The sequence below is a fragment of the Ipomoea nil genome, unplaced genomic scaffold, assembly GCF_001879475.1.
Source record: "Ipomoea nil cultivar Tokyo-kokei standard unplaced genomic scaffold, Asagao_1.1 scaffold1576, whole genome shotgun sequence".
Classification (NCBI taxonomy): Eukaryota; Viridiplantae; Streptophyta; class Magnoliopsida; order Solanales; family Convolvulaceae; genus Ipomoea; species Ipomoea nil.
Genome location: NW_017618004.1, coordinates 294,670 through 321,483, shown reverse-complemented (window position 1 = coordinate 321,483; position 26,814 = coordinate 294,670). Strand labels below are relative to the sequence as shown.

Here is a 26,814-nt window from a genome sequence, read left to right as displayed (position 1 = left end):
ATAGAAGATTTTGTTCCAAATTCAGCATAGTCTCTGCCATTACAACTTAGTGATTAAGTAGTGCGCGTAATTCACTCTATCCATCTCACCAATTACATAACTACTTAACAAATTGGGAAAAAGAATAAAACAGCTCAGCATTAATACGACGCCGTTTGACAGTTCGTTTAACAGCCAACCGTTGGGCTCAATACGACGTCGCTGGATACAGCTCAACCACCCTCAACTGCCAGTGATCCTACGACAACGTTTTGTGACTGTTCTTTCATTCCAGGATCAGTTCCCTCCCTCAACTTCTTCTTCTTTCTTTGATCCGCTCTCTCATGGTTCTTTTTCCCTCTTCTTCCTTCCATGACTGTTACATATAACTAGCTTGGGAATCAGACTCAACACAAACTGACGAAATGCCCATCTGAATCAACCAACTTAGCATTTCTCTGGTCGCGATAGCTTATAAATGATATAATTATCACTTCCAAATTTAAAAAGAAAAATTATTTATTTTTGTGAATTATTAATGAATTGATTAACCTCTGAATTAATAATATATATATATATATATATATATATATATATATATATATATATATTTGCATAAATAAATAATAATTTCATAGAACACCGAGTACACAAAAAGTAAAAGGATAAAGTACAAATAAACCACTGAACTATTTGGGAAACATCAATTAAGCCATCGAACTCAAATAACCTTCAAATAAGTCATTGAATCCGAAAAAAAAAAAAAAAAAAAAAAAAAAAAAAAAAAAAAAAAGAACAAATAAGCCATTGAACCCAGAAAAAAGAACAATTAACATTTTTAATAGGTTAACTCTAGATTTTTGCTGATTGGATTACCAAATGTTTATTTTATTTACGTCTCTTCTTATTAATATTAATATTAATATTATCTGCTTGGATAATATTATATTTTAAAATAATTTAATAAAAATAGTTTTATCTTGTCGAGATTTGATTTATTTATTTTTTATTATTTTTTCACTGAATATTCTGTTTAAAAATAATAAATAAATAAATAAATAAGATCCCGACAAGACAAAATTATTTTGATTATAATTACTTTAAAATATATTAGTATGGGGTGGATTATAATGAAAAAATGTAAATAAAATAAAAATGTGGCAATCCAATCAGCAAAAACTTAGGGTTAACCTGTTAAAAATGTTGATTGTCCTTTTTTTTTTTTTTTTTTTTTTTTTTTTTTTTTGGGTTCAATGGCTTATTTTGAGGTTATTTGAGTTTGATGGCTTAGTTGATGTTTCTCATATAGTTTAGTGATTTATTTGTACTTTATCCCAAAAATAAACAATGCCTTTCAAAAAAAAAAAAAATGGTTTTTATATTTTCTTTTGTTTTCAGTCAAGCTGCTCGGAATTCGAAATCCCTTCGTTTCGGCTTATCCCATCTTCTGAAGATAATGAGGTACTTTCCTCTCAATTCTATACGGAGTATAATTTACTTCTACATTTTGTGTGTTTTTAAAATAATTTTATTACTAAATCTTCGAAATTCTGGCCTCCAAAGGCTCCTTTGCAGCAGCTGCAGGTTGCGATTTCTGCCCAGCATATTCACAGGTGAACATTTCATAATTCACTCCCATGAATCAGATTACTTACAATACTTTATTTTATTTTATTTTTTATGGTGATTGAATTGCTAATACCATTGCATTAGAATTAAACTGTTGTATCTAATCAGTTGAAGGCCTCAAAGAAATTCAAAATTCATTTCATGCTTTCCACTTGTGTAGGAATGAGATTTGCAGTTTTGTAGTAGAGATGTGATGACTCTCGAGTGACTGATACTAATTGTTTTGCACTCAATTGAGCTGAAAATTAACCCTTCCTGTTTATGTAATTATTTTTGGTGAAATTATACTCTTACAACTGTTTTAGTGTCAGTAATTATATGTATTTTGAGTTCTAAATGATATGGGCTTATGTAATTCAAAATTGAAGTAAACTGGATTTTTTTACTGTGTGATATCACATTAATCTGTCAAGTTGAGGCCATGGCTCATGGCTTTTTGGATAGGAATTTCTGTAGCTCATGAGTGCTGTAACTCCGCTTAATATTTTACTTTTTCCTGAATAATGAGGTTCTTCTCTTTTCCTTTTCTTATAGTTAGTTTGTTTTTCTAATTAAGTAAAATGCTCATATTCCTTGGTCTCCTTTTTGTTTATTCATAAAAGTGTGTAGGGTTGTAGTTAGTATTTTTCTTATTTTTATAATTTTATTTATGAAAAACATGCTAGTTGCTTACCCTTCTAATGTTTACAATTTCTAGGATAAGGAGAGGAAGTGTTTGCTTCCACTTTTCATACAATAATGACAAATTTTACATGACTCAAGGTGAGATAAATTCTTGATAAAAAATATTTGCTTTACCTATTTTTGGCCTTTATATTTGGCTAGTTTTCAATCTCTTTTTGTTTTATGCTACCCACTTTTGGAGTCAATACATGTTCAGAACCAAAAGTCTGCATATTGATTATGTTTAGGATAATTTTGAGAAATTAAGGTTTGAAACAGAAAGTAACACGGTTTTTAAAAAAATGCCTTTTCTCAAATATGGTAGATCTATATGAACAATTGTTTTGCTTATTGGTAAAACAATATAGGATCAATAATTTTTTTCATTTCTAATTGCATTGACAAAGCAAGGATTAAAGTTCGTGTAGACAAGCCAAGATGTGGTTTAAAATAGATGTATTTTGAGTTTGCTTAGGAAATAAAAACTTTGTTTTTCTTAAAATCCTTGGTGATTGGTGAAAAGAACTAGAATTGAACCTTGATAGAAGAAATATGACTTCATATTTCTTTGAACATGCATAAACATAAAATTGGGGACTCAGTATCCACTTCTTAGTTCTTCTACATGTACTTATGTTTATATATATTTCCTTTCACAATCATCATTTATTTTGTTTTGTTTTCTAATAGTTGGATTTGATTAGATCTCCAACTTAACTTCAACTATAAACAGTGTTAGGATGATAATTTGGTTTTCTATTGTCATTTTTCAGTCTTCTTTGTATATGGGATGCACTCCCTTGGTGTTCTTAATATATTCTTTACCTATCATAAAGTCTAATAAAATTAAATAAAAGGGTAGTATCAAGTATGTAGAGTAAATCTTGGGCTCAAAGTTGGAGGATAATTTTGTGAATGCCCTACAACAGATACTATTTCATATGGTTCAGAATGAATTGAGTACCATTTCTAGCATACCAACATGGTCATCTAAGGTTAGAATCTCCAAGAACTTTTTGAGTTCAAGTATTGAGTTATGACTACAAAACTAAATTGTCAATTTTCCATTGGATGAACCTTGAAATATTTCTCTTGAAATGCTTGGAAACTATTAAGTGATACTTGGTTTGTGTTGATATAAAGGCTGAACAGTATGGCAGTTAATAGTATTATTTTGTCCTTCTGTTCCATTTTACTTGTTCACTTTACTATTTGAATTTCAAACCACTTTATTATTATTTTTTTTTTTTGAAAAACTAAGGATTATATTAATAGAAGAAATGCTGAAGGATTATATTAACCACTTTATTTATTTATTTATTTATTATTTTGTGAAACTTACGTTGATAGGGGTTTTCTATATAGTTTTTGCTGGCCCTCAACAAATCTGCATGATTTTAGTATTTATTTTATGTGAATTGGGAATGAGCTGATTTAAAAAAAAAAAAAAAAAAAAAAAAAAAAAAAAAAAAAAAAAAAAAAAATCATTTGTAGTGGCACAGGATTTCTCGTGTCCTTTCTGCTCAATAAGTTGCCTTCACTTTGAGGTATGGCTAGCGTTATCTTTCTTGCTCATTTTTCCTTGATCAAAGTAATACATAACTGAATAAAAGTTATGGACTCTTAAAAATATTTTAATTCTATTTAGGGGCTAAAGTGTCACTTTTCTGCTTGTCATGGTGAATTCATCTTTAAGTACTCAGTAAGCTTCTCTGATCTTGTGGAATTTTGATGTTTAGTTTTTTTAGCTATAAAGCTTAAACTCCTAGATACGTTTCAGGTGACTGATGATGTCCCAGATGTATTTGTATTTGTCAATTTTGACCAAAGGAAATCTGAGGTACAAACAAACTCAATTTTCTTCATCAACCCAAGAACAAAAAAATCAGGAAATATTTCTGATGTGTTAGGCAACAAAAATACTTAACCCATACGTTTGTAACAATTAAAAATATATTAATAAATTTACATACCTGAAATTATGTTTCCATTGAACTTTCCTCTAATTATTACACACTTCCTTTTAATGTGGGGAAAGATAGCTATCAAGAGGTGTCTGGTTCAATTTATATAATATAACCAAGGTAATGTGAGCATATTTATGTTATATAATCTCATTGGTTTAAGTTCTTACATAACCCATGGTAATGTAAGTATGTAACATTATTGCCACATCAGATTTTGGAATTTTGTTAAGATAATCTGATTACCTTCTATACCTTAGGTAATGTGACATGATTTCCATCTTTTCCCTTTAAAGTACACACATGTATACATGTGTGTGTTTGTATATATTTATGTGTATAAAAACACACATTGTTAGGATCAAACGCTTGCCATTACGCCAAAATCTATAGTTAGTAGCGAAAGTGCAACTTTATTTCCTTATACTTACTTACGTAGCAACCAACACCACATTTCGAAAGGCAGGGTGCTGGACTTGGCCCTTCAGGCCTCCGCCCAACACACATATATGTATATTTATTTGTGTGTATATTTATTTATTGATTTATAAATTTATGCTATTTACTTAATTTGTTCATTGCATGGGATTATAAATAAGGATCCGGAGCCTCCGCTAGTGTTGAAGGTATCGAATATTGATTAGAAAATAATAGCTATTGTAGCTGGGCAAGAATCCATTCTTGCTGGAAGAACCTTGTTTGCCCTTTTTCATTTTAATCTCCTCAATTCTGCATTGCTTCTTCCTCATCTGCTCTTTACTCTAACAGTGTTTCACCTCAACTTAAAGCTTTAGCTATTAGTGAGGATATATTTATCCTCAAGAATAGATAATAAACTAGAATATGTTCCTATTTCTTGTGAGTCCTGTATTATTTAATATAGAGAATATAGACAATTTGAATTTAGAATATGTGATCAAGGATCTGATCATCTTATTATATGCCATATATTTCGTTCATTTTAATTCTAATTGTGTTTCTGACTTGATAGCTTTTGCCTTGCTAATGGGTGCTCTTCTCCACTTGCTAGACCTCATTGATTCTAACATGGTATCTGAGCCATATTTCATGTGCTGTTTGCTGTTTGTATTCTTCTTTGTCCAATCCAGTGCTTCTTGGTTTAATATGATATTCCCAATTCCATCTGATGTTTGAGCGATTCCCACTTCCTTTGGGAAGCTTTTGTATAATTGTTGACATTTTTTTTCTTGCAAAACTTAACTACTAGGATTATTTAATATTACTGTGCATGTCAAATATGTGATCAAGTCATTCTATTATTTTCTCATCTCTATCTATCTATCTATCGTGTCTATTCTCCTCTCCATTTCTTTGGTTCACATTTCATAGTTTGTACCTTGATGGTGGGGCAGTGATTCTTCCCACCCTCTGAACACCGAACATCCACCTTTTTATTTGCAATTGACAAAACAATTTATTTGTTCTCTTCATTTTTTACTAAGTTTTAATGATGTTTATTTACATTACTCTTTCCCATTTATTCATTTGCTGAAGGCCTATTAAGTGTCCGGAGATTTGAATTAGAGTGAAAAGAAACTTAAAGTAAGAAGGAAATGGAATGGTCGAAGAGGATAACTATGTTGTAATGAAATTGATTAGGTGAGAAAGGAAACAAAGGGAGGATATGAGAATAAGGGTGTGTTTGGGAAATAGCTGTTAGCGGGTTTGACTAGTTGATAGCATTAGCCGATTGTAGAAAAATGTTTGGTAAATTAGCTGTTAGCTGATAACTGACTACATGCAAAATGACCTTTAAGGGTATAATTTATTTTCTCAAAAAACTAATCGAAAAAGCTGTTTTGACTTTTGAGCAACTTTTTAAATTTTAGCGTTTTGGAGCAATAAGCTGATTAACCAAACACTCATATTGGTTGTTTAACAAAATCAAACAACTAATAGTGGTCAAAGTGTAAAACTGTCAAATAAGCTAAAATTGGCTGATAAGCTAACCATGTTACCAAATGGGGGCCTAAATGTGCTCAAGGGTAATAGCATATTCATGCTTCAGCTCTCCTCTCTTTAACCTCTTGTTTTTCTGTCTGTTTTATTGTAAATTATTCTCCTCTTCTGCTTTCCTCTGAATCTGTCAAAGTAATTAACCAAGTTAATTCACATGCTATAAATGACTTCATAGAAGTGCATTTTTGTGTTTGTGACATATCTTTGCTGATATTATTCTCAGATTGCTGATGTTGTTGGTCCTAGGGCGGAAACCTTCATTTTCAGGTATATAACTTTTCTATATTAGAATCTTAATTGGCTATTACTTGTCTTTCTTATCTTATGACAATATGAGTAGTATAATTTTAAAAAGTGTATAAGGTCACTGTATTTTGTTTACAGTTCAAAGTCACTAAGACGCAGAAAGTCTCAGACTGTTGTCAAATATCCAAAGCATGCAAAACATATCTCAGATTTGGTCTTCCCTACAACAGTCAATGAACTCCAGCACAAGACTGACGGTAGTAATTCCGCTTAGCGTGTTAAATTTTTCTGGCAGCTGATTTTTTTGTGTTTGTTTTCAGTAATGGCTGATTTTTATTTATTTTTTTGGGTGTATAAGTTTCTTTAGTTATAATTTGCTCGTAATATGTAGAAAATTGACCACGGTGATGCTAAACTTAGACTTTCTTTGGTTGCTAGTGTCCCCAAGTATATGTATATATATATATATATATATATATATATATATATATATATTCTCTAACATTGGGTTTAAGGTTAGTTTTTACATCCTTTGTGAATAGGAATACTTTCTGAGGAAAGAAATTGAGCAGACTCGAAAACTACAGGAATATGAATATTGAGGATAGGGAAAAAGAAACATTTTTATTAATACAAGAAGTGGTATTGAATAAAATGCTCCAAGGAAGGTTATATAACAGATAGAAACAGTGGGAGGTTTTACAGCCCCAGACTTGTTCAGTTAAACATAGAATCCCTAATAAATGATAGAGAAGCACTGCCTAAGGACAAAAGGAGGAGGAATTGAATTCATGGACTTATATCCATTAATTTAATTAACAATACCACTGTGAAAATATAATAATTGAAAGAAAAAAATACTAGACTAATGAAAGATGTATTGTATATTTGTATTTGAAACCCCAAGGAATAGCATCAGCAGCCTGCTTTGGAAAATTTCTTGGAAGTTTTACTATATCAAAGTGGACAAACTTCTTGCTAAGTGAGCTTGGGAAGCAAAGATAATGAACATAACTAGTGGAGATCTATTTTTAATTATTAATTTTTTAATTTTCATGTTTAATTTATTTTTTAATTTTTGAATTAATTTATTTTGATTAGTTTGAAATTATATTTAATAATTCAAAAATTATTTTATTTTGTTATTTAAATTTATTTTATTTAAAATTAAAATTTGAAATTATTAATTGTAGAAAAGTGAATAAAATAGTGGATGATGTGTAGGAATGTGGAGGAGTAGAACCCACAAAAAGGGAAGAAAATGGATAAGGATTAAAGACAAAATAGGATATATAGGAGACAAAATAGGATAATAATTAAGGTACCATTTTGAGTATTTACTCAAATTTAGAGTTAATTACTGATTTGGTCCCTCGACTATGAGATTTCACCAATCTAGTTCTCGACTTTTAAAATTCTCAATTTAGTCCTTGGTTATGTTTTTTTTATCCGAAATGGTCCTAACTGTTAGATATCCGTTATTTTGGGACCAAATTGGTAATTTTGTTATAGTCAAGGAACCATTTCGATCATCACATGCACTATTTTCTTCAAAAGTTAATTACTGAAATAATCCATTGACTATAGTGAAATTACCAATTTGGTCCCGAGTTAACGGACATCTAACGGTTATGACCATTTCAGGTAAAAAAAAACATAATCGGGGATTAAATTGAAGAATTTTGAAAGTCGAAGATCAAATTGGTGAAATCTCCATAATCGAGGGACCAAATCGATAATTAACTCCTCAGATTTGCAATATTTGAGATGTACCCCACCGTCCCTACACAGCTCATCAATAATTAAATCCGAAATGTTTCTATATACGGTGGTACAAAAATTCTATTTATTCTGCTTTTTTTTCTTTTGTTGTTGTTTTTGAAAGGATTTATTTTGCTCTATATCTTCTAATTCTTACAAAAGAAATTTCACTCTTTCAACAAAATCAAGTTCTAGATTTGAGGTACATGCTCATTCTCTCCCCCCTTCACATTTCTTCTTCGTTATTTGCATCCACATTTCATGTAGCTATATGTGTTTGTGTAAACATCAACCAACCATAATTTGGAACCATTCATACATATATGCATCGTTTAATTCATTGTGCATATACACATCTAAGTGCAAATCTATTAAAACAAGTAATTAATTATAGATATACTTATCAAAATCAGTCAAATTCAATTTAAAATATTCAAAAATGTCCTCACTTTCACCAAAATCTACTCTTTTTTGTATAATAATATTTTATATATTTTAGATTAAATTTGATCAATTTGAAAAGTCTAAGAATTAAAAGAAAAAAATGTATGTAGACACGCCGAGCATGGCATGTGCACTTCATGTGCCGTGTTGGGTGCAGAGTTTCCCATCACGCATGGATTGCGCGTCACTTTGTTCAAAAGGTGGGCCCCACAAAAAAAAAAAAAAAAAAAAAAAACTTAATTTGCTGGAAAAAAAAAAAAACAAAAAAAATCTCCCCAAAATTCATCTTCCCGTTTGTAAAAAAAACCTCTATTTGATTTTTCCTATGTAAAAGTAAAAAAAAAAAAAAAAGTACAATTGGGGTTACTCTTATATATTTTGTGTGTGTAATCAATCAATTAATTTGTAAAGCAAATTAAAAATTGATTTCAATTAAAAGTATTACTCTACAAATTAAATGCAGGAAAATGGATTCATTCTTTCATGGCTTTCATGCCTTGATATCACTTGAAGAGAAAGCTGCACGAGAAGAAAGTTTTGAGTATTATTGCAAGGCTGTAGACTTGTACAACGCCCTCAGTCAGCAGGTTACTAAGAGAGTATGTAATGTTACATAATTCTTAAATTGATTTATATATTCATCCATTATTCTTTGCATTATTCATATTCAATTCTTATACTTTAATTTGAACTAGTTTTTAGATTTTTTAGTACTAGTGAAAGTATAATTATATAATTTATGAATAAAAATGAAATTAACTCGCATATATATATATATATATATATATATATATATATATATATATATATATATATATGTATTCGTTCAATTGTTAATTTCTAGTTTGTTCTTCAATACTAATTAATTATATAGAGAGGTTATTTTACCTTTTGTTAAAGTTTTATTTCACTTCAAATGTAATTTTGTGCAGCCAGTGTTTCTGAATAAATGTATGAGTTATGTATTACCAGAGGAACACAAAAAGAGGTATGCTTTCAAACCAAAAATTCACCTAAACTTTCACTATGTCGATTAATACTGGTTTTTCAACACTAAATATATATGTAAGAATAGTTCTTTCTAGCTAGCCAAACATTTGGCATGAAATACAGCATTTAATGTTTCAATAGCTTTTTTTCAAAAGTAAAATTAAAAAAATTAATTTTAATTTCAAATTGTACATATTTAAACAATAATTTTAATAATAATGATTTTGATTTCAGTTTATTAATTTTTTTTTTTTTTTTTAAAAAAGCTACTTTTAGTAAAACATACATTTTAAAAAAAATAATTCTAATTGTTATATTTGAACAAACTCCCCTTAATGTTTTCGTTCAATTCAACTTGAATATTTTTAGTATTTCTAATTTATACATGTTTGATTTAAAACTCAATATGATATATTAACTTTTTTTAAATATTATTTTTATGTTTTAGGGCACAAATGATAATTTCTTTGTCAACCGCTTATAATGATGAATCACAAATGCAAAGTTGCTTCCCTCTTTTTATATTGTTGGCTAGAGATATTTCAGTTCCAACAACTAAGGTGATTTTTCTTATTCCTCATTTATATTTCTCCACTCTTAATTACCGTGTTACTCTTGTGATAGGTAAAGTTTATGATAAAACCACACTTAATTATCTATATATATATATATCGAAGGGTTCAAGTGTGGGTATAGCTTTCTATACGGTTGTGCGATTGACGCACCTTAAGTAATACACAAATCATGCACCTTAAGCACACAAACAAAGCACCTTAAGCACACAAACGAAGCACCTTAAGTACACAAACCGCGCACATTAAGAACACAAACCACGCACGTACCTAAGGTTTTAAAATGTCGCGCCTAAGTTTCAACACCTCACGCACTTTAAGAAAAAAAATAACGCACCTAAGTAACCACACAACCACACCTGAGAAGGTCAACTACATGGGAACCCATATATATATATATATATATATATATATATATATATATATATATATTATGCATCCATTTAGGATAACAAATTACATTAGTATTAATTCTAATTCATTGCAAATGAGTTTCATGTTTATTTGGATTATATATACATGTGTATTGACTTTGCCAAATAAACCTAAGACCAACTCCAGCGGAGCGGCAAAATGGCACCAAACGCCAAAATGGCGCCCAATTTGGCGCTGAACCTTCTCCAGTGAAGGCGCCAAATTGGGCGCCAGTTTGGCGATTGTCTACTGTGTAGCGCCGTCACTGTAGTTTTACGTCAAAATGGTGTAAACCATTTTATCCCAACTTTGCCCATTGTCTTTTTTATTAATTAATTCCTTTTGTATCCATATTTTGTTTTTATGAATTTACATATTTTGTTAAATACATAAACATAAAATTTTAATAATTAAAAATAAATTATATTATTTGAAAGATTGTATCAAGAAGATTAAAACAAACCTAATATTATATATAGATTAATTAAAAATTAAAGTACATAAAACATATTTTTCATAAAATTAAACTGAATACATCCAAAATTAAACAAAACATACTTAGAATTAATAATCTCCGCATTATGCACTTCGTAATGCATTGATTGAACATTTGTGGAAATGATACGGTTATTTTGAAAATTAAATGAATGGTTGTTATATGTTATATTATTGTGCAATAAAAATATTATTTGCATTACAATTAAATTTTATATTAAAAAATTAAAGTAAAAAAATTAAAGTTTTAATTTATGAGAAAATAAATTATTTTAGTGTAGAAATAAAATTTGGTGTAATGAGTTGGAGATAAATAAAATTTGGTGTAAGAATATGTTGGGAATATTTCTTTTGGTGTAATAGGTTGGAGATGACCTAACACAAATATGAGTACAGTTAAGCAAATAATGGAAGAGCACGAGTGCACGACTTTCAAGTATTGTTCGACAAAGTAAAACTTTTTGAAGGATAACTAAAAATGAATAATATGCATGATTTTCATGGCTTAAATCCTTCAAAAAAGTGTTGCAAAAAAAAAAAAAAAAGTGTTAAAATGAAATTTAAATGGTTTGAGAATGATGTGATATTATATTGCATCTATCATTTAAATTCTAATTGAATTGGACATATGTGTGAAAGATTAAAGTGAGTTACAATATTTAGTTTATTTATTTATTTATCTATATTTTAATATAGAAAACAATTAAGAGATTAACAAAGTTCCGATCGATCTATAGTTCACCTTCAAGACTGAGTATTTAATGTATACTGTGTGCTTGCACATATATTGGTGTCATTGTTTCTAGTGTCTCCTACCAACAAATAATGAGGGTGATCTGATCCTTTCACAAAAAAAAAAAAAAATGAGGGTGATCTGATTGCATTTTGATTATATAAGATTACATATAAATTTTGAGCATTTAACATAACTTATAAATACATACAACATATTATATTAATATATACATGGTTAGCTTTTAATACGTATGTGTTTTGCAATACCTACAAAAAGGAAATTGAAGCCTTTGAGTACTCCATTGGAGGAATGTGGAGACTTGACGCTTGTCCTGCAGGAAGGGAAAGGGAGAGATACACTGACGTTAAGTTTGTTCTACCTCAAGTAGAAGAAACATTGAGGAAAATAAAAGAAGAGTCTCTTTCCATTTTATTCATTAGCACGGGTATGTTGTTACATACTTATTATATTCCCTAATTATAATTAATTAATTTATCTAAATAAAAATAAACTTGACCTTTATTTTATATATATATATATATATATATATATATATATATATATATATATGTAATAATAATATTATTTTCTTATCTCTTTTTACAGCTGAAATTGCTAAGAATCATAAGGATTTGTCCTCGTTTCCTTGTAAGTACACATGCAAAATCCATAACTTTGTGTATATATGTCATAGTTGAGATGCATGTCTTTGTTTATTATTATTATTATTGAAATAATTAATTATTATAATGATCTATATATACAATGTGGAATTTAGGGTTCCATATTAATTAAATACTATAAGGTGTTCTAGTCTTCTAGATACCAACTTAACTACATAAATAAATGTTGATACTATATAAATAGAAGTTTAGTAAAGATATATACTTTTGTAAAAATATTTGTCCGTTACAATTATTTTTTCTTCTTCTATATTTTTTTGTGACAAAAAGATTCGATCATTGATCTTTTGTAACGAATTTTACCTACATGACCAATTGAACTACTAGTGTAAACTTCTTTCAATGTTTTCAATTGATTCTTTTGGTATATTGTCTCTCTCTCTCTTCTTCTTCTTCTTCTTCTTTTTTCTTGGTCATTCTATATATAAACTTTTTTTTTAATAGTTCTAATTTAATCCTTTGTGGAATGATAGCAAACGTTGAAGGGAAATGCTTGGTGGGAAAGGTGCCATTTGAATTAGTTTTTAACTCATGGATGAATACTCCCAACTTTGCTTCGGAAGAAAATGCTCATCTTCATAAATCTGTCAAATTATACCCATATTTTATACAGGTATGATATATCGATCTATACTAATATTTTCGTTTAACACTTTATACTTCAATCATTTTCAACCCACAATAAGTTGATATTTCAATGATATAAAAGTAAGTACATATAGTGAAGAAGATTTAAAAAAAAAAATTACAATATGTTTTGCTCCAATATCTTTTTTTTTTTTTTTAAACGTGTATTTTGATTATATTAAGTGGGTTGACAAGCCAAACACCTTGTGGTCTAGTGGCATCAAGATACCCTCCCATATAGGAAATTGTGAGTTTGAGCTTAAATGGAAGCTTATAACAAAGTCAGTAGTACTAAAAAAAAAGGTATAGTAATGTAACGTGGACAAAACATTTCATTTTTTTCATTTTTTTTTTACAAAAAATACATTATGGTAAAATATATTGTAGAAACTCTCATTTTATTAAGAAAAATTATCCCTCACATATATTTTTTTGAAAGGAAAACTTCAATGCATTAATATCTGGCCTCAGCCAAAATAACATCCGAAACAAAGGAAGAAGGAGAGGACAACCACTCCATACAACAGTACAACCAGCATTGAACACGGCATTTTTTGTCAACAAATGAGTTACCGTGTTCGCGGATCGTTTAACAAACATAAAACTAATATCGCTAAGAACAAGGTCAATGTAAGAATTGCAACGAATATTACCTAGCCCTTGAATAATTAGCTAGGAATCAGACTCAACATAAACTGACGAAATTCTAATCTGAATCAACCAACTTAACACTTCTCTGATCGCGATAACTTATAAATGATATAATTATCACTTCCAAATTTAAAAAGAAAAATTATTTATTTTTGTGAATTATTAATGAATCGATTAACCTCTGAATTAATAATATATATATATTTGTATAAATAATAATTTCATAGAACACCGAGTACACAAAAAGTAAAATATATTTTTAAACAATGGTTTTTATATTTTCTTTTGTTTTCAGTCAAGCTGCTCGCAATTCGAAATCCCTTCGTTTCGGCTTATCCCATCTTCTGAAGATAATGAGGTACTTTCCTCTCAATTCTATTTTACTTCTACATTTGTGTGTTTTTAAAATAATTTTATTACTAAATCTTCGAAATTTTGGCCTCCAAAGGCTCCATTGCAGCAGCTGCAGGTTGCGATTTCTACTCAGCATATTCACAGGTGAACATTTCATAATTTTCGCATTTTCCTTACGCAAAAGAGGTTAACTATATTCACTCCCTTGAATCAGATTACTTACAATACTTCATTTTATTTTATTTAATTTTTTTTTTTTTATGGTGATTGAATTGCTAATACCATTGCATTAGCATTAAACTGTTGTATATAATCAGTTGAAGGTAGGCCTCAAAGAAATTCAAAATTCATTTCATGGCTCATGTAAATGATGTAGTTATATGTATTTTGAGTTTCTAAATGATGTGGGCTTATGTAATTCAAAATTGAAGTAAACTGGATATTTTTTACTGTGTGATATCACATTAGTCTGTCAAGTTGAGGCCATGGCTCATGGCTTTTTGGATAGGAATTTCTGTAGCTCATGAGTGCTGTAACTCCTTAATATTTTACTTTTTCCTGAATACTGAGGTTCTTCTCTTTTCCTTTTCTTATAGTTAGTTTGTTTTTCTAATTAAGTAAAATGCTCATATTCCTTGGTCTGCTTTTTGTTTATTCATAAAAGTGTGTAGGGTTGTAGTTAGTATGTTTCTTATTTTTATTTATGAAAAACATGCTAGTTGCTTACCCTTCTAATGTTTACAATTTCTAGGATAAGGAGAGGAAGTGTTTGCTTCCACTTTTCATACAATAATGACAAATTTGACAAGACTCAAGGTAAGATAAATTCTTGATAAAAATATATGCTTTACCTATTTTTGGCCTTTATATTTGGCTAGTTTTCAATCTCTTTTTGTTTTATGATACCCACTTTTGGACAGACGGGATACCTTAAGGGTCTATTCGGAAACACGAAAATGTTTTCTAGAAAACAATTTCATTTTCTAGTGTTTGACTGAAAGTCAGAAAGCAGTCTTTTTCTGCTTGGTCAAAGTAAAAAAATTGTATATTTTCTGTTTGGTTCATTTTTAAAAACATGAACATAAATCTATTACTAAATTATTTCTTATAAAATATTAATTATTTTAATGATAATAATTATTTATATTAAAATAAAATTATAAATTTAAATTTATAATAGTTATAATGATAATGATTAATAACAATTATAACAAAAAGATCTAAATAAATAATTTTTCACTTGTAACTTATTATAGTAAACATAAATACATAAATTGAAATATATAATAATTTTGAAATAAAGAAATTGAAGAAAAAAAATTACTTTTTCTGGGGGTCGAGAGGGGGGGGGGGGGGGGGGATGTGGGTTAGGCCGAGCCAAAATTTTATTTGTTTGGCTCAGCCCAATTCGACTCATATTTAATTTCTGAACTAAAGAAATTGAATAATTTTTATTTATTTTTTATTAAAATTTTTGGGTTGTGGGATTTGATCCGGCTCAACCCAATCTATATTTTAATTGGCCATTGATAAGTGTAATAAGTCTAAACTAAAGAAATTAAAGATTTTTTTAATAAAAGATTTGGGTTATGGGCCGGGTCGGACATCGATTTTATTGTTTGGCCCAGCTAGATTAGACCCATATTTTAACCAGACTAGCCCAATCCAATTCAAATAATAACTAGATAGATGGCGAGACAACCCGCCCATTTGACACCACTTAGAGGAAGAGAGAGAGAGAGTGATACACACCCAAGGGAATGGGTGGTTTACTCACGCAAAAAAAGGGAATCAACACAAGATTGGAAAGCAAGAAATCTGGACAGCAAATCAGGCAAATCAAACAATCAACACACTGATCATGGGATAAGCTTAAATCATGCAACCTGACAGAAATAAATCAGCTTCTCAATTCTCTCCCTTTACTATATTTATTTTCTGCATTGCATTATAAATTGTAACCTCCTCAAGAAAGGAGGGCATCCAATAATCTTCCTTAGTCTTTAAGCTTTAGTAGCTAGGCAAGAGCCTAAAACTCTTGTGGGGCAAGAGCTTAAAACTCTTGTTGGGGAAAGTCTTGTGACTTCCTGTTTCTTTTCTTTAGTTTCTAGTCAATCAAAATACCTCCTTGTTCTTTTCTCTTACAGAGAGAGAGAGAGAGAATTGAGCGTGGTATAGAAAATTAGAAATCCAAAAAATGTTTTCCGAGTAAAAATCTCGAAAGACATTTTCCGCCAAAACAAGTTATTTTTCCTCTGACCAGAATGAGTATTTGCTGTTGACTTCATTTTTAGTTCATAGCCAATCACTGGGAAATCCAGAAAATGACTTCCGGAAGTCAGTTTTCAGGTTTCCAAACGGACCCTAGTTAACCAGTAAGCAAGGCTTTCACATTGTGCTGGATTTAGGGAAGGAACATGGGCATCGCCTTATCTTTGCTCTTGGAGAGGCTTCTTCAGGGCTTAAATTCACAAATATAACTGCTAATAATTGTGCACTTGTCCACTACACTAGGTGCAACTTTCATGTTCCACTTCTATATATTCTTCAAAAAAAAATTATCAACATTGTAATATCAATAGAATTTATGTGTGTGAGAGAAAATAGCAGTTTTGCATTTTCTCTTCTTTAGTCCTTAATGGTAACAGATATGAAGTATATGTATATCTAGTTGTAACTAAGACAGTTAAACCCGCAACTCCCATCAAATTTAACAAAGATAATGCCATTCAAAACAATCTTCCTCAGATTAGATATTCAACTACAAATCATAATTGTTTCAGTATTGATTCTTCAATTTATCATGATTTTTTGCTGCAAATATTCTAGCACTGACTGGCTCATCATTGAGAATTTGGAGTCAATACATGTTGTCATGTTCAGAACCAAAAGTCTGCATATTGATTATGTTTAGGATAATTTTGAGAAATTTGGGAATTCTATAAATTAAGGTTTGAAACAGAAAGTTAACACGTTTTTAAAAAATTGCTTTTTCTCAAATATGGTAGATCTATATGAACAATTGTTTTTTTTTTTTTTTTTGGTGAAGAATATATGAACAATTGTTTTGCTTATTGGGAAAACAATATAGGATCAATAATTATTTTCATTTCTAATTGCATTGACAAAACAAGGATTAAAGCTTGTGTAGGCAAGCCAAGATGTGGTTTAAAATAGATGTATTTTGAGTTTGCTTAGGAAATAAAAACTTTGTTTTTCTTAAAATCCTTGGTGATTGGTGAAAAGAACTAGAATTGAAACTTGATAGAACAAATATAACTTCATATTTCTTTGAACATGCATAAAGATAAAATTGGGGACTCAGTATCCACTTCTTAGTTCTTCTACATGTACTTATGTTTATCTATATTTCCTTTCACAATCATCATTTATTTTGTTTTGTTTTCTAATAGTTGGATTTGATTAGATCACCAACTTAACTTCAACTACAAACAGTGTTAGGATGATGATTTGGTTTTCTATTGTCATTTTTCAGTTTTCTTTGTATATGGGATGCACTCCCTTGGTGTTCTTAATATATTCTTTACCTATCATAAAGTCAAATAAAATTAAATAAAAGGGTAGTATGTAGAGTAAATCTTGGGCTCAAAGTTGGAGGATAATTTTGTGAATGCCCTACAGCAGAATCTCCAAGAACTTTTTGAGTCCAAGTATTGAGTTATGACTACAAAACTAAATTGTCAATTTTCCATTGGAACCTTGAAATATTTCTCTTGAAATGCTTGGAAACTATTGAGTGATACTTGGTTTGTGTTGATATAAAGGCTGAACAGTATGGCAGTTAATAGTGTTGAAAATAAAGAGTTAGTTTTATAGGGTTGTGTCTGTTTATGAATAGGTGTCAGTTACGGGTAGTTACTTACAGTTATGTATTTGTGTATATATATGTACTGTGTTTCTGTATTAGAAACAGAGAGAATATACCAATATAATTTCAGTTTTATATTCATTTCCTAGTCTTGATTCTTTATATTGCTTCCGCCTAACTGGCGGGTGGTATTATTCTCCACCCGCCAGGCCATTCCATCTTCCAAATTCAACATGGTATCAGAGCCACTTTTCTAGGGCATTTTCCTTACATTTTCCGGCATAAATAGTAGCCCTGAGACTGCCTCTTGAATTCCGACGTATCTATGGTGGTTTGCTTCAAAATCTAAAACCACAGTCACTCTCGGAATCGCGCCGGCGACCTTCCCTCATGCGCTGGCGCATGAGCCCACCTCCGGCGTGATTTTCCGACGAAATTCTCCAGAAGCCTCTGTCCGTACCCCGCAACCCCATCTGCGTAGATTTGGCTGTGGTGTATTTTTCCTTGTGATGTATTCTCCGGTGAAAATTCCAGATTGTTGTTTTGCCCTTGGACCTTTTGGTGAAAGTTTGAAGGCTTTTTCGGTTTGTTGCCAAACTTTTTTCCGGGGTGTTTTTGGTATAACCGTATTTGTTTCTTTATATTCGGTATACCATACTTAGTCCCTAGGGTTTTCATGTTTGGCACCTTGTTTATTTCCGGAAGCTTCTTTTGTTATTCACTTATCCTATAAGAGGTATAAACAACAATCATGTGGTTTTCTCGGTATTCATACAACCATCATGTGGGCTCTACTACCTCCCATTTGCTGCTCAGATTGGTTTGCTTTGTCGTTCGTGATGAAGATTGTCGTTGGCAAATCCTAGAGTGCTTATGTTGCTGTGAGGGTGTTCGTGTCAGTTTGTGACAAGCTCTGGTGCCTTCATTCCCAAGGGTTGTTTATAGCATTGTTCCTCCGAAGCCATCCAGCACTGTTATTCTCTAGTTGCTTTTAATCTTCATTTGTAATTCTAAGGTAGAGTGTATGCTTTAATCCAAGCTTGAAACTTCCAGATGTTCAAGCTTGAGGGGGAGTGTTGAAAATAAAGAGTTAGTTTTATCCATAGGGTTGTGTCTGTTTATGAATAGGTGTCAGTTACGGGTAGTTAATTACAGTTATGTATTTGTGTATATATATATACATACTGTGTTTCTGTATTAGAAACAGAGAGAATATACCAATATAATTTCAGTTTTATATTCATTTCCTAGTCTTGATTCTTTATATTGCTTCCGCCTAACTGGCGGGTGGTATTATTCTCCACCCGCCAGACCATTCCATCTTCCAAATTCAACAAATAGTACTATACTACTATTGTCATTCTGTTCCATTTTACTTGTTCACTTTACTATTTGAATTTCAAACAACTTTATTTATTTATTTGTATATTATTTTGTGAAACGTACGTTGATAGGGGTTTTCTATATAGTTTTTGATGGCCCTCAACAAATCTGCATTATTTTAGTATTTCTTTTATGTAAATTGGGAATGAGCTGATTTTTTTTTAATCATTTGTAGTGGCACAGGACTTCTCGTGTCCTTTCTGCTCAATAAGTTGCCTTGACTTTGAGGTATGGCTAGCATTATCTTTCTTGCTCATTTTTCCTTGATCAAGATCATACATAACTGAATACATGTTATGGACTCTTAAAAATATTTTAATTCTATTTAGGGGCTAAAGTGTCACTTTTCTGCTTGTCATGGTGAATTCAACTTTAAGTACTCAGTAAGCTTCTCTGATCTTATGGCATTTTGATGTTTAGTTTTTTTAGCTATAAAGCTTGAACTCCTAAATATGTTTCAGGTGACTGATGATGTCCCAGATGTATATGTTTCTGTCAATTTTGATCAAAGGAAATCTGAGGTACAAACTCTTAATTTTCTTCATCAACCCAAGATAAAAAAAAAAATCAAGAAATATTTCTGATATATTAGGCCACAAAAATACTTAACCCATACGTTTGTAACAATTAAAAATATATTAATAAATTTACATACCTGAAATTATGTCTCCATTGAACTTTCCTCTAATTATTAAACACTTCCTTTTAATGTGTGGAAAGATAGCTCTCAAGAGGTGTTTGGTTCAATTTATATAATATAACCAAGGTAATGTGAGCATATTTATGTTATATAATCTCATTGGTAATGTAAGTATGTAACATTATTGCCACATTAGATTTTGGAATTTTGTTAAGATAATCTGATTAACTTCTATACCTTAGGTATTGTAATATAATCTTGGTAATGTGACATGATTTCCATCTTTTCCCTTTAAAGTACACACATGTATACATGTGTGTGTTTGTATATATTTATGTGTATAAAAAGTAAAAACACATTGTTAGGATCAAGCGCTTGCCATTACGCCAAAAGCTATAGTTAGTAGCAAAAGAGCAACTTTATTTCCTTATACTTACATAACAACCAACACACATATATGTACATTTATTTATTAATTTATAAATTTATTAATATGTATATTTATTCATATATTAAGGGAACTAACGTAAAATAATCTTCTTACTAGAAAAAATAACCTTTAACCAAATAGGTTACGATTACATTCTCCTAATCTTAAAATTCTTAACCAAGCTTATCACTGCGCCCTGTTAAGTCACGGCACCCCCCGACCGCCTTGTCGCCTAGGCGACAAGTTAAAAAATACAATCTATATCTAAACATTCTAAAGTCTAAACAATTAAACATATTCAACATACATCAAGTCACCAACTAGATAACACACAATAAATAAATATGAAATATCCATAAAAAAGTAGAATAATATCCAACATCCAAGTTAAAACTCTCAAAGAAGAAGAAAGAAGAACGATTCACAGACTGTTATGTTCTCGGCAAAAAGCTCTCGTCAATGGCCGAGAAGCTGGGGTTGGTGAAGAGGCAGACTTGGCTATAGTGTATGGAAGAAAGAATGAAGGTTGCAAAGAAGGGAGTTGGAAATATAATGTAAAGATAGAAGGAGTTTCTGGAGTCTCCGGCTCCTTAATTTCTTAAACTTCAATGCTTGTTTTATTCATTTTCCAGAGTCTTGTACTTATAGCAAAGCTATTACATAATTCAAAAGGAAGGCAGAATATTGTCTTCCTAAAATAAATTCACTAACAAAGGAAATAAAAAGATCATCTTGATTTGTTCCCTCAGTTTCCTGCCTGTATATCTTCAATGCGATTTCGGATCCGGCGCTGATATGACTTTCCAAAGAACGCATTTCATAGTTTGTACCTTGATGGTGGGGCAGTGATTCTTCCCACCCTCTGAACACCGAACATCCACCTTTTTATTTGCAATTGACAAAACAATTTATTTGTTCTCTTCAATTTTACTAAGTTTTAATGATGTTTATTTACATTACTCGTTCCCATTTATTCATTTGCTGAAGGCCTATTAAGTGTCCGGAGATTTGAATTAGAGTGAAGAGAAACTTAAAAGTAAGAAGCAAATGGAATGGTCGAAGAGGATAACTATATTTTAATGAAATTGATTAGGTGAGGAAGGAAACGAAGGGAGGTTTGAGATGGGGGTGTTTGGCAAATAGTTATTAGCGGATTGTGTTAGCGGGTTTGAGTAGTTGATAGCATTAGCTGATTGAAGAAAAATGTTTGGTAAATTAGTTGTTAGCTGATAACTGACTACATGCAAAATGACCTTTAAGGGTATAATTTATTTTTCTCAAAAAATTGAACGAAAAAGTTGCTTTGAGCAACTTTTTTTAATTTTAGCGTTTTGGAGCAATAAGCTGTTACAAAAAACTGATTAACCAAAAACCAAGTCAAATAGCTAATAGTGGTCAAAGAGTCAAACAAGCTAAAATTGGTTGATAAACTAACGATGTTACCAAACAGGGGCCTAAATGTGCTCAAGGGTAATAGCATATTCTTGCTTCAGCTCTCCTTTCCTTTACCTCTTGTTTTTCTGTCTGTTTTATTGTAAATTATTCTCCTCTTCTGCTTTCCTCTGTATCTGTCAAAGTAATTAACCAAGCTAATCCACATGCTATAAATGACTTCATAGAAGTGCACTTTTTGTGTTTGTGACATAACTTTGCTGATATTATTCTCAGATTGCTGATGTTGTTGATCCTAGGGCGGAAACCTTCATTTTCAGGTATATTACTTTTCTATATTAGAATCTTAATTGGCTATTGCTCGTCTTTCTTATCTTATGACAATATGAGTAGTATAATTTTAAAAAGTGAATAAGGTCACTGTATTTTGTTTACAGTTCAAAGTCACTAAGACGCAGAAAGTCTCAGACTGTTGTCAAATATCCAAAGCATGCAAAACATATCTCAGATTTGGTCTTCCCTACAGCAGTCAATGAACTCCAGCACAAGACTGACGGTAGTAATTCTGCTTAGTGCGTTAAATTTTTCTGGCAGCTGATTTTTTTTGTGTTTGTTTTCTGTAAGGCTGATTTTTATCTTTTTTTTTTTTTTGGGTGTATATGTTTCTTTAGTTATAATTTTCTCCTTCTAAATTGCTTAGTTATATGTTTCTTTAGTTATAATTTGCTTACTTTCTTCAGCATCCTGGTGCTCCTTCTAAATTGCTTCACCTGCTATTCTTGTAAATGTGATTCTCTGCCCCTTAGTAGCATATCGTCTGTACTCAATGATTTTGATTAAACCAAATCAAGATACTGATAATGCCTTGAAAAATAGAACCAATATTGTCAATATTAGCATCAGCAGCCTGCTTTGGAATTTTTTTTTTGGAAGTTTTACTATATCAAAGTGGACAAACTTCTTGCTAAGTGAGCTTGGGAAGCAAAGATAATGAAGATAACTAGTGAAGATTATGATTATGATTTTACATTTAAGGGGTATAGAATGGACAATAATGCCTATGAGAAGTTTACAGAGAAGCTAATTATTGGAAGACAAATGCTGTTTAATTCTTGAAAGTTGGTGGTAAAATTGAAGTTCTGCTATAGTCAATGGACCTTGCAGAAAAGCTGACTATTTAACAACAAATGGTTAAAAGATGGGAGTAAAATGGAAGTGTATGTCATTATAGTCAAAGGACCTAAAGTCGAGTTATCTGTAACAGGTAAACTAACACGCACCTTTTTAAATATAAAAAACCTTGGATAGAGAAAAGTTAACTTCCCGTTTTTAGAATCTTTAATAGTAAGGACTAGAGTACTTCACACTTAAAAGGGAAATATAGACAAGTCATTATTAATTATTTCCTTTGATAGGTAAACTTTATAATTTACAAAAAGGCAATACCAAGCTGGAGTAGCCAATTTCCCTGAGCATCACTATTGCAAGGACTCTAGACAAGCCATAAATTCCTCCAAGTGATTTAAATATGTTATATTCAAAAGCAAAAAGAAAGAGCCTTGAAATACTAAACTTTATGTGAAGAAGTTTGAATTAACAAGAGTCTTAAAATACTATACTTAACATAATGCAAAGAAGTGTTAATCCTAAGCATCTTGTATACCAAAATATGGTTGATTTGGGAGATGCACCAAAATATGTATTTCACAATAGGAAAATGAGACATGATCATGATGTATGATGTGTCGCATTTAGAAAATGCAATGTAATATTACATTAATGCGATGTAAGAAAATTGAGTGTCTAAGAAGTGTGCACAAAAACAAGAGCCTCAAAATACTAAAAATTATTCAAAGAAGTGTGAATCCTAAGCATGGTTGATTTGGGAGATGCACCAAAATATGTATTTCGTAATATGTAAATAGTACCTGATCCTGATGTCTCATTTCTCTAAAGCAGTGTTGTGTCGCATTTTGTAAATGCAATGTAACGTCACATTAATGATTAGTTTCATCTATTTTAATTATTTAATTGGGATTAATGCATAGTCAAGTTGAGTTGTACTTGAATGTATTTATTGTTTATGTATTATGTATTATCCTTGTTTGGATGTTTTAAAATGCTTAATATGCTATGAATATGTGGTAATTTGAAAATCTGAATAGCATTTAATTTTAATGATCTCTAAGTCCCTAGTTTGCATATTAGACACTGCTATACTTGCCAATTGTTATCAATAACAATTACTAGCACTCCCTCCGTCACACTAAGTTTGTCACTTCCGTTTGTTTGGTCAGCTTACTAAATTTTAACTTAATTAGTACAACTAAATTAAATATTTTAAATAGATTATATATTAAGAAACTATACAAAAAGTTTAACTTGCCTAAAAAATTGGAATGTTAAAGTCTAAAATATGTAGATGTTAAAACTTGATCAGAGTTAAATTGTGTTGACAATTGAGGAATGAAAATAAACAAACAAAATAAAACAAAGGGAGTAACTATTAGATGTACTACCAAATTTGTAGAATGTGTCGTGTGCTAATGCCACCAATTTTCCATCTTTCTCATTGTATGCAATCAGTGCCTGAGAGCAGCTCTGCACCTTCTGCAAGGCTTCAAAATCAAAATTGGAGGGCATCAGTTGAATGCTTTGATCCGAAGAAGTAAGATCGCTGCTTCTGTTTTCTTTAGTAACTTAGATGAAGGTTATAAATTGATAACATTTTGAACTGTCAACTGTGTTTGGATATACATTTTTGGGTACAGTAATAGTAAATATTTGTTTAGATGTATTTGAATTTCCTGTAAAAAAAAAAAACAAAAAAACAAAAAAAGATCCTGACAACAGCCAAATAACAAAAGCGGTCCACTATCTGCACTATGTAGAGGTGGGTGGACTAGTGCTTTATTTGCAATGCGGTATAAGTTGCTTAGTTCCTTGACCTCTAGAAGTGCATTTTCAACAGCATGTGACTGTAACTGCATTTGCAACTGTGGTATATTTTTTGTGTTTCATACTAATCAGTGTTTGTTATATACCGTTAGATAAATGGCTACTTAAAACCGTTTAATAGAAATATGATGCTTTTGTTCTGATGCCTTGCTCCACTTCCCATTTGGCTCCACACTACTTTTGGCTTTGAAAGAAAGGAATATTGTAGTATGGATGATTTAGAGATGGTTGAGTCAAAATCTTGGAATAGAAAATTGAAGCTAATACTCTGTACGTAAGTAATTTACCTTATTATTAATTGCTTTCATTGCAGATGCCCATTGACTCTTTGGCTCTCACCAAGCTTGAGTGACATTTGATGCATCTTGGAACTATTTATTAGAAAGCAAAGGTGATCTTAAAAGTTATGGACATTTAATTTTTCTCTTGGTTCTTTACTGCAATTTCCTGCTTTGGCATTGTGCAAGCCAACGCTTTCATTTATCGCTTATGAATGATTTGAAGCCTCTATGTTCAAATACATTGCCTCCTGATTATATCTTTCTCTAACCCTTTTGGCCAAAAAGCAACTTGAATGTCTTTTGAGAGTTAAAATAGTGTCAATACATAATTTAGGAACCAATGATCAGGTGTTAATGGCATGATTAGGATCCCTAGTTAGCCCCATAATTCTCTCTTGATGTTGTCTAGAAATTATATGGGTACTAGGAAGGAGGGATATTTTCACATGTACCTCTAAGGATTATGATAGTAACACTTGGCTCTTCTTGTTCCTTCATCTCCTTAGTAAGTTTGTAATGGCAACAAAATGGAAGAAAACGTTAAGTAGATTATTATTTTTTTTTTTGTGTGTGTGTGTAAACCACGAGGTGGTCTGGGTCTTTTTCTATCTGTTTAATGGTCCTGGTCCACCCGACTAATCCCCATTCGATGTTCGCTCCGAAAGGCACGGGAGCTGGCCCAAAGGGAATCGTCACTTGTGGGAATCGAACCCGGGTTACTCCGGAATTCTCCCCACAAAGAGAGCTCATTTGTCACTTGAGCTACCCTGTTGGGTTGTTAAGTAGAAATTATGAAGTACCCTGATCAACCACTTGTCAACAAATCTGTGTTTGGGTTTACCTGTAATTGCCTAAGTGCCATGGGGAGTATCTGCTTTAATTAGTTGCCCTTTGCAAACCTCAAACTGTCTAAATTCTTAGTCCTGCCTTGATCATCTTTTAATGTTTTTTTTGCAGGTGGTGGAGACTGCTTATGATCAAACTGTGGAGTGAAGTTATCCTTGATGTGTATTTCAAACTGATTAAAATAATTGATTTCTTGCCTGTTATGGTTTTGGCACAATGGTTTGATGACTTTGGTTTTGAAGATTGCAACTATTGTAGCTTGAGTGAGTTAACTCCAGTTTGAAGGATTGTCTTTGTTTTACTGTCTAAGCATCTATTATGTCATTTATGTGACAAATCTTTCAATTATTATGCCATAAAGGTCTAAAAATTATGTTTCTGCAGTTGACATATTTTACACATAATATGTTATTTTTAAGATATTATGTGTTTGTGCCTTCAATTTATTTACAGGCACTATAACTGTTAATTGCACGTACAAAATATATTAATTGCGAACACATAATTTATCTGTTCTCTTTATTTTTACTAAGTTTTAATGATGTTTATTTACATTAATCTTTTTTCCCATTTATTCATTTGCTGATTTGCTGAAGGCCTTATGAAGCGTCCGGAGATTTGAATTAGAGTGAAAAGAAACTTAAAGTAGGAAGGAAATGGAATGGTCGAAGTGGATAATTATAATATTGTAATGAAATTGATTAGGTGAGGAAGGAAACAAAGGGAGGATATGAAATTAAGGGGTGTTAGAAGATTGAGTTAGTAGTTTTGACTAGTTAATAGCATTAATTGATTGTAAATAAATATTTGATAAATTAACTGTTAGTTGATAACTTAATAAGGGTGCAAACGAGCTGAGAAGGAAAC

At 30.9% G+C, this 26,814-nt stretch overlaps 1 protein-coding gene and 1 long non-coding RNA gene across 4 annotated transcripts in view; one reads left to right on the top strand and one right to left on the bottom strand.

The window, feature by feature from the left end:
• Nucleotides 1–1,402: 1,402 nt before the first annotated feature.
• On the top strand, nt 1,403–26,326 carry LOC109190780 (polycomb group protein EMBRYONIC FLOWER 2-like). 3 transcript variants are annotated; one of them, XM_019341377.1, is made up of 22 exons: nt 1,403–1,440; nt 1,543–1,592; nt 2,306–2,370; nt 6,439–6,482; nt 6,600–6,718; nt 9,130–9,265; nt 9,599–9,654; nt 10,105–10,216; nt 12,150–12,318; nt 12,480–12,521; nt 13,030–13,169; nt 14,130–14,192; nt 14,283–14,332; nt 14,940–15,004; nt 19,576–19,628; nt 19,730–19,783; nt 19,862–19,921; nt 22,139–22,182; nt 22,300–22,418; nt 24,449–24,530; nt 25,134–25,211; nt 26,059–26,160. In XM_019341377.1, the coding sequence occupies exons 6-21, from the start codon at nt 9,134–9,136 to the stop codon at nt 25,177–25,179; spliced, it is 1,287 nt and encodes a 428-aa protein (XP_019196922.1). In that variant the 5' UTR covers nt 1,403–1,440; nt 1,543–1,592; nt 2,306–2,370; nt 6,439–6,482; nt 6,600–6,718; nt 9,130–9,133; the 3' UTR covers nt 25,180–25,211; nt 26,059–26,160. The 3 variants fall into 3 exon arrangements, 2 of the variants coding, with proteins under 2 accessions (XP_019196922.1, XP_019196921.1); XR_002055789.1 differs by lacking the exon at nt 24,449–24,530 and having other exon boundaries at nt 26,059–26,077; XM_019341376.1 differs by lacking the exon at nt 25,134–25,211 and having other exon boundaries at nt 26,059–26,326.
• Nucleotides 24,457–26,814, bottom strand: part of LOC109190781 — a 13,150-nt gene continuing 10,792 nt past the window's right edge. The window contains exon 3 of the long non-coding RNA XR_002055790.1: nt 24,457–24,545. This is a non-coding gene — a long non-coding RNA (uncharacterized LOC109190781). The remainder of the gene's footprint in view (nt 24,546–26,814) is intronic.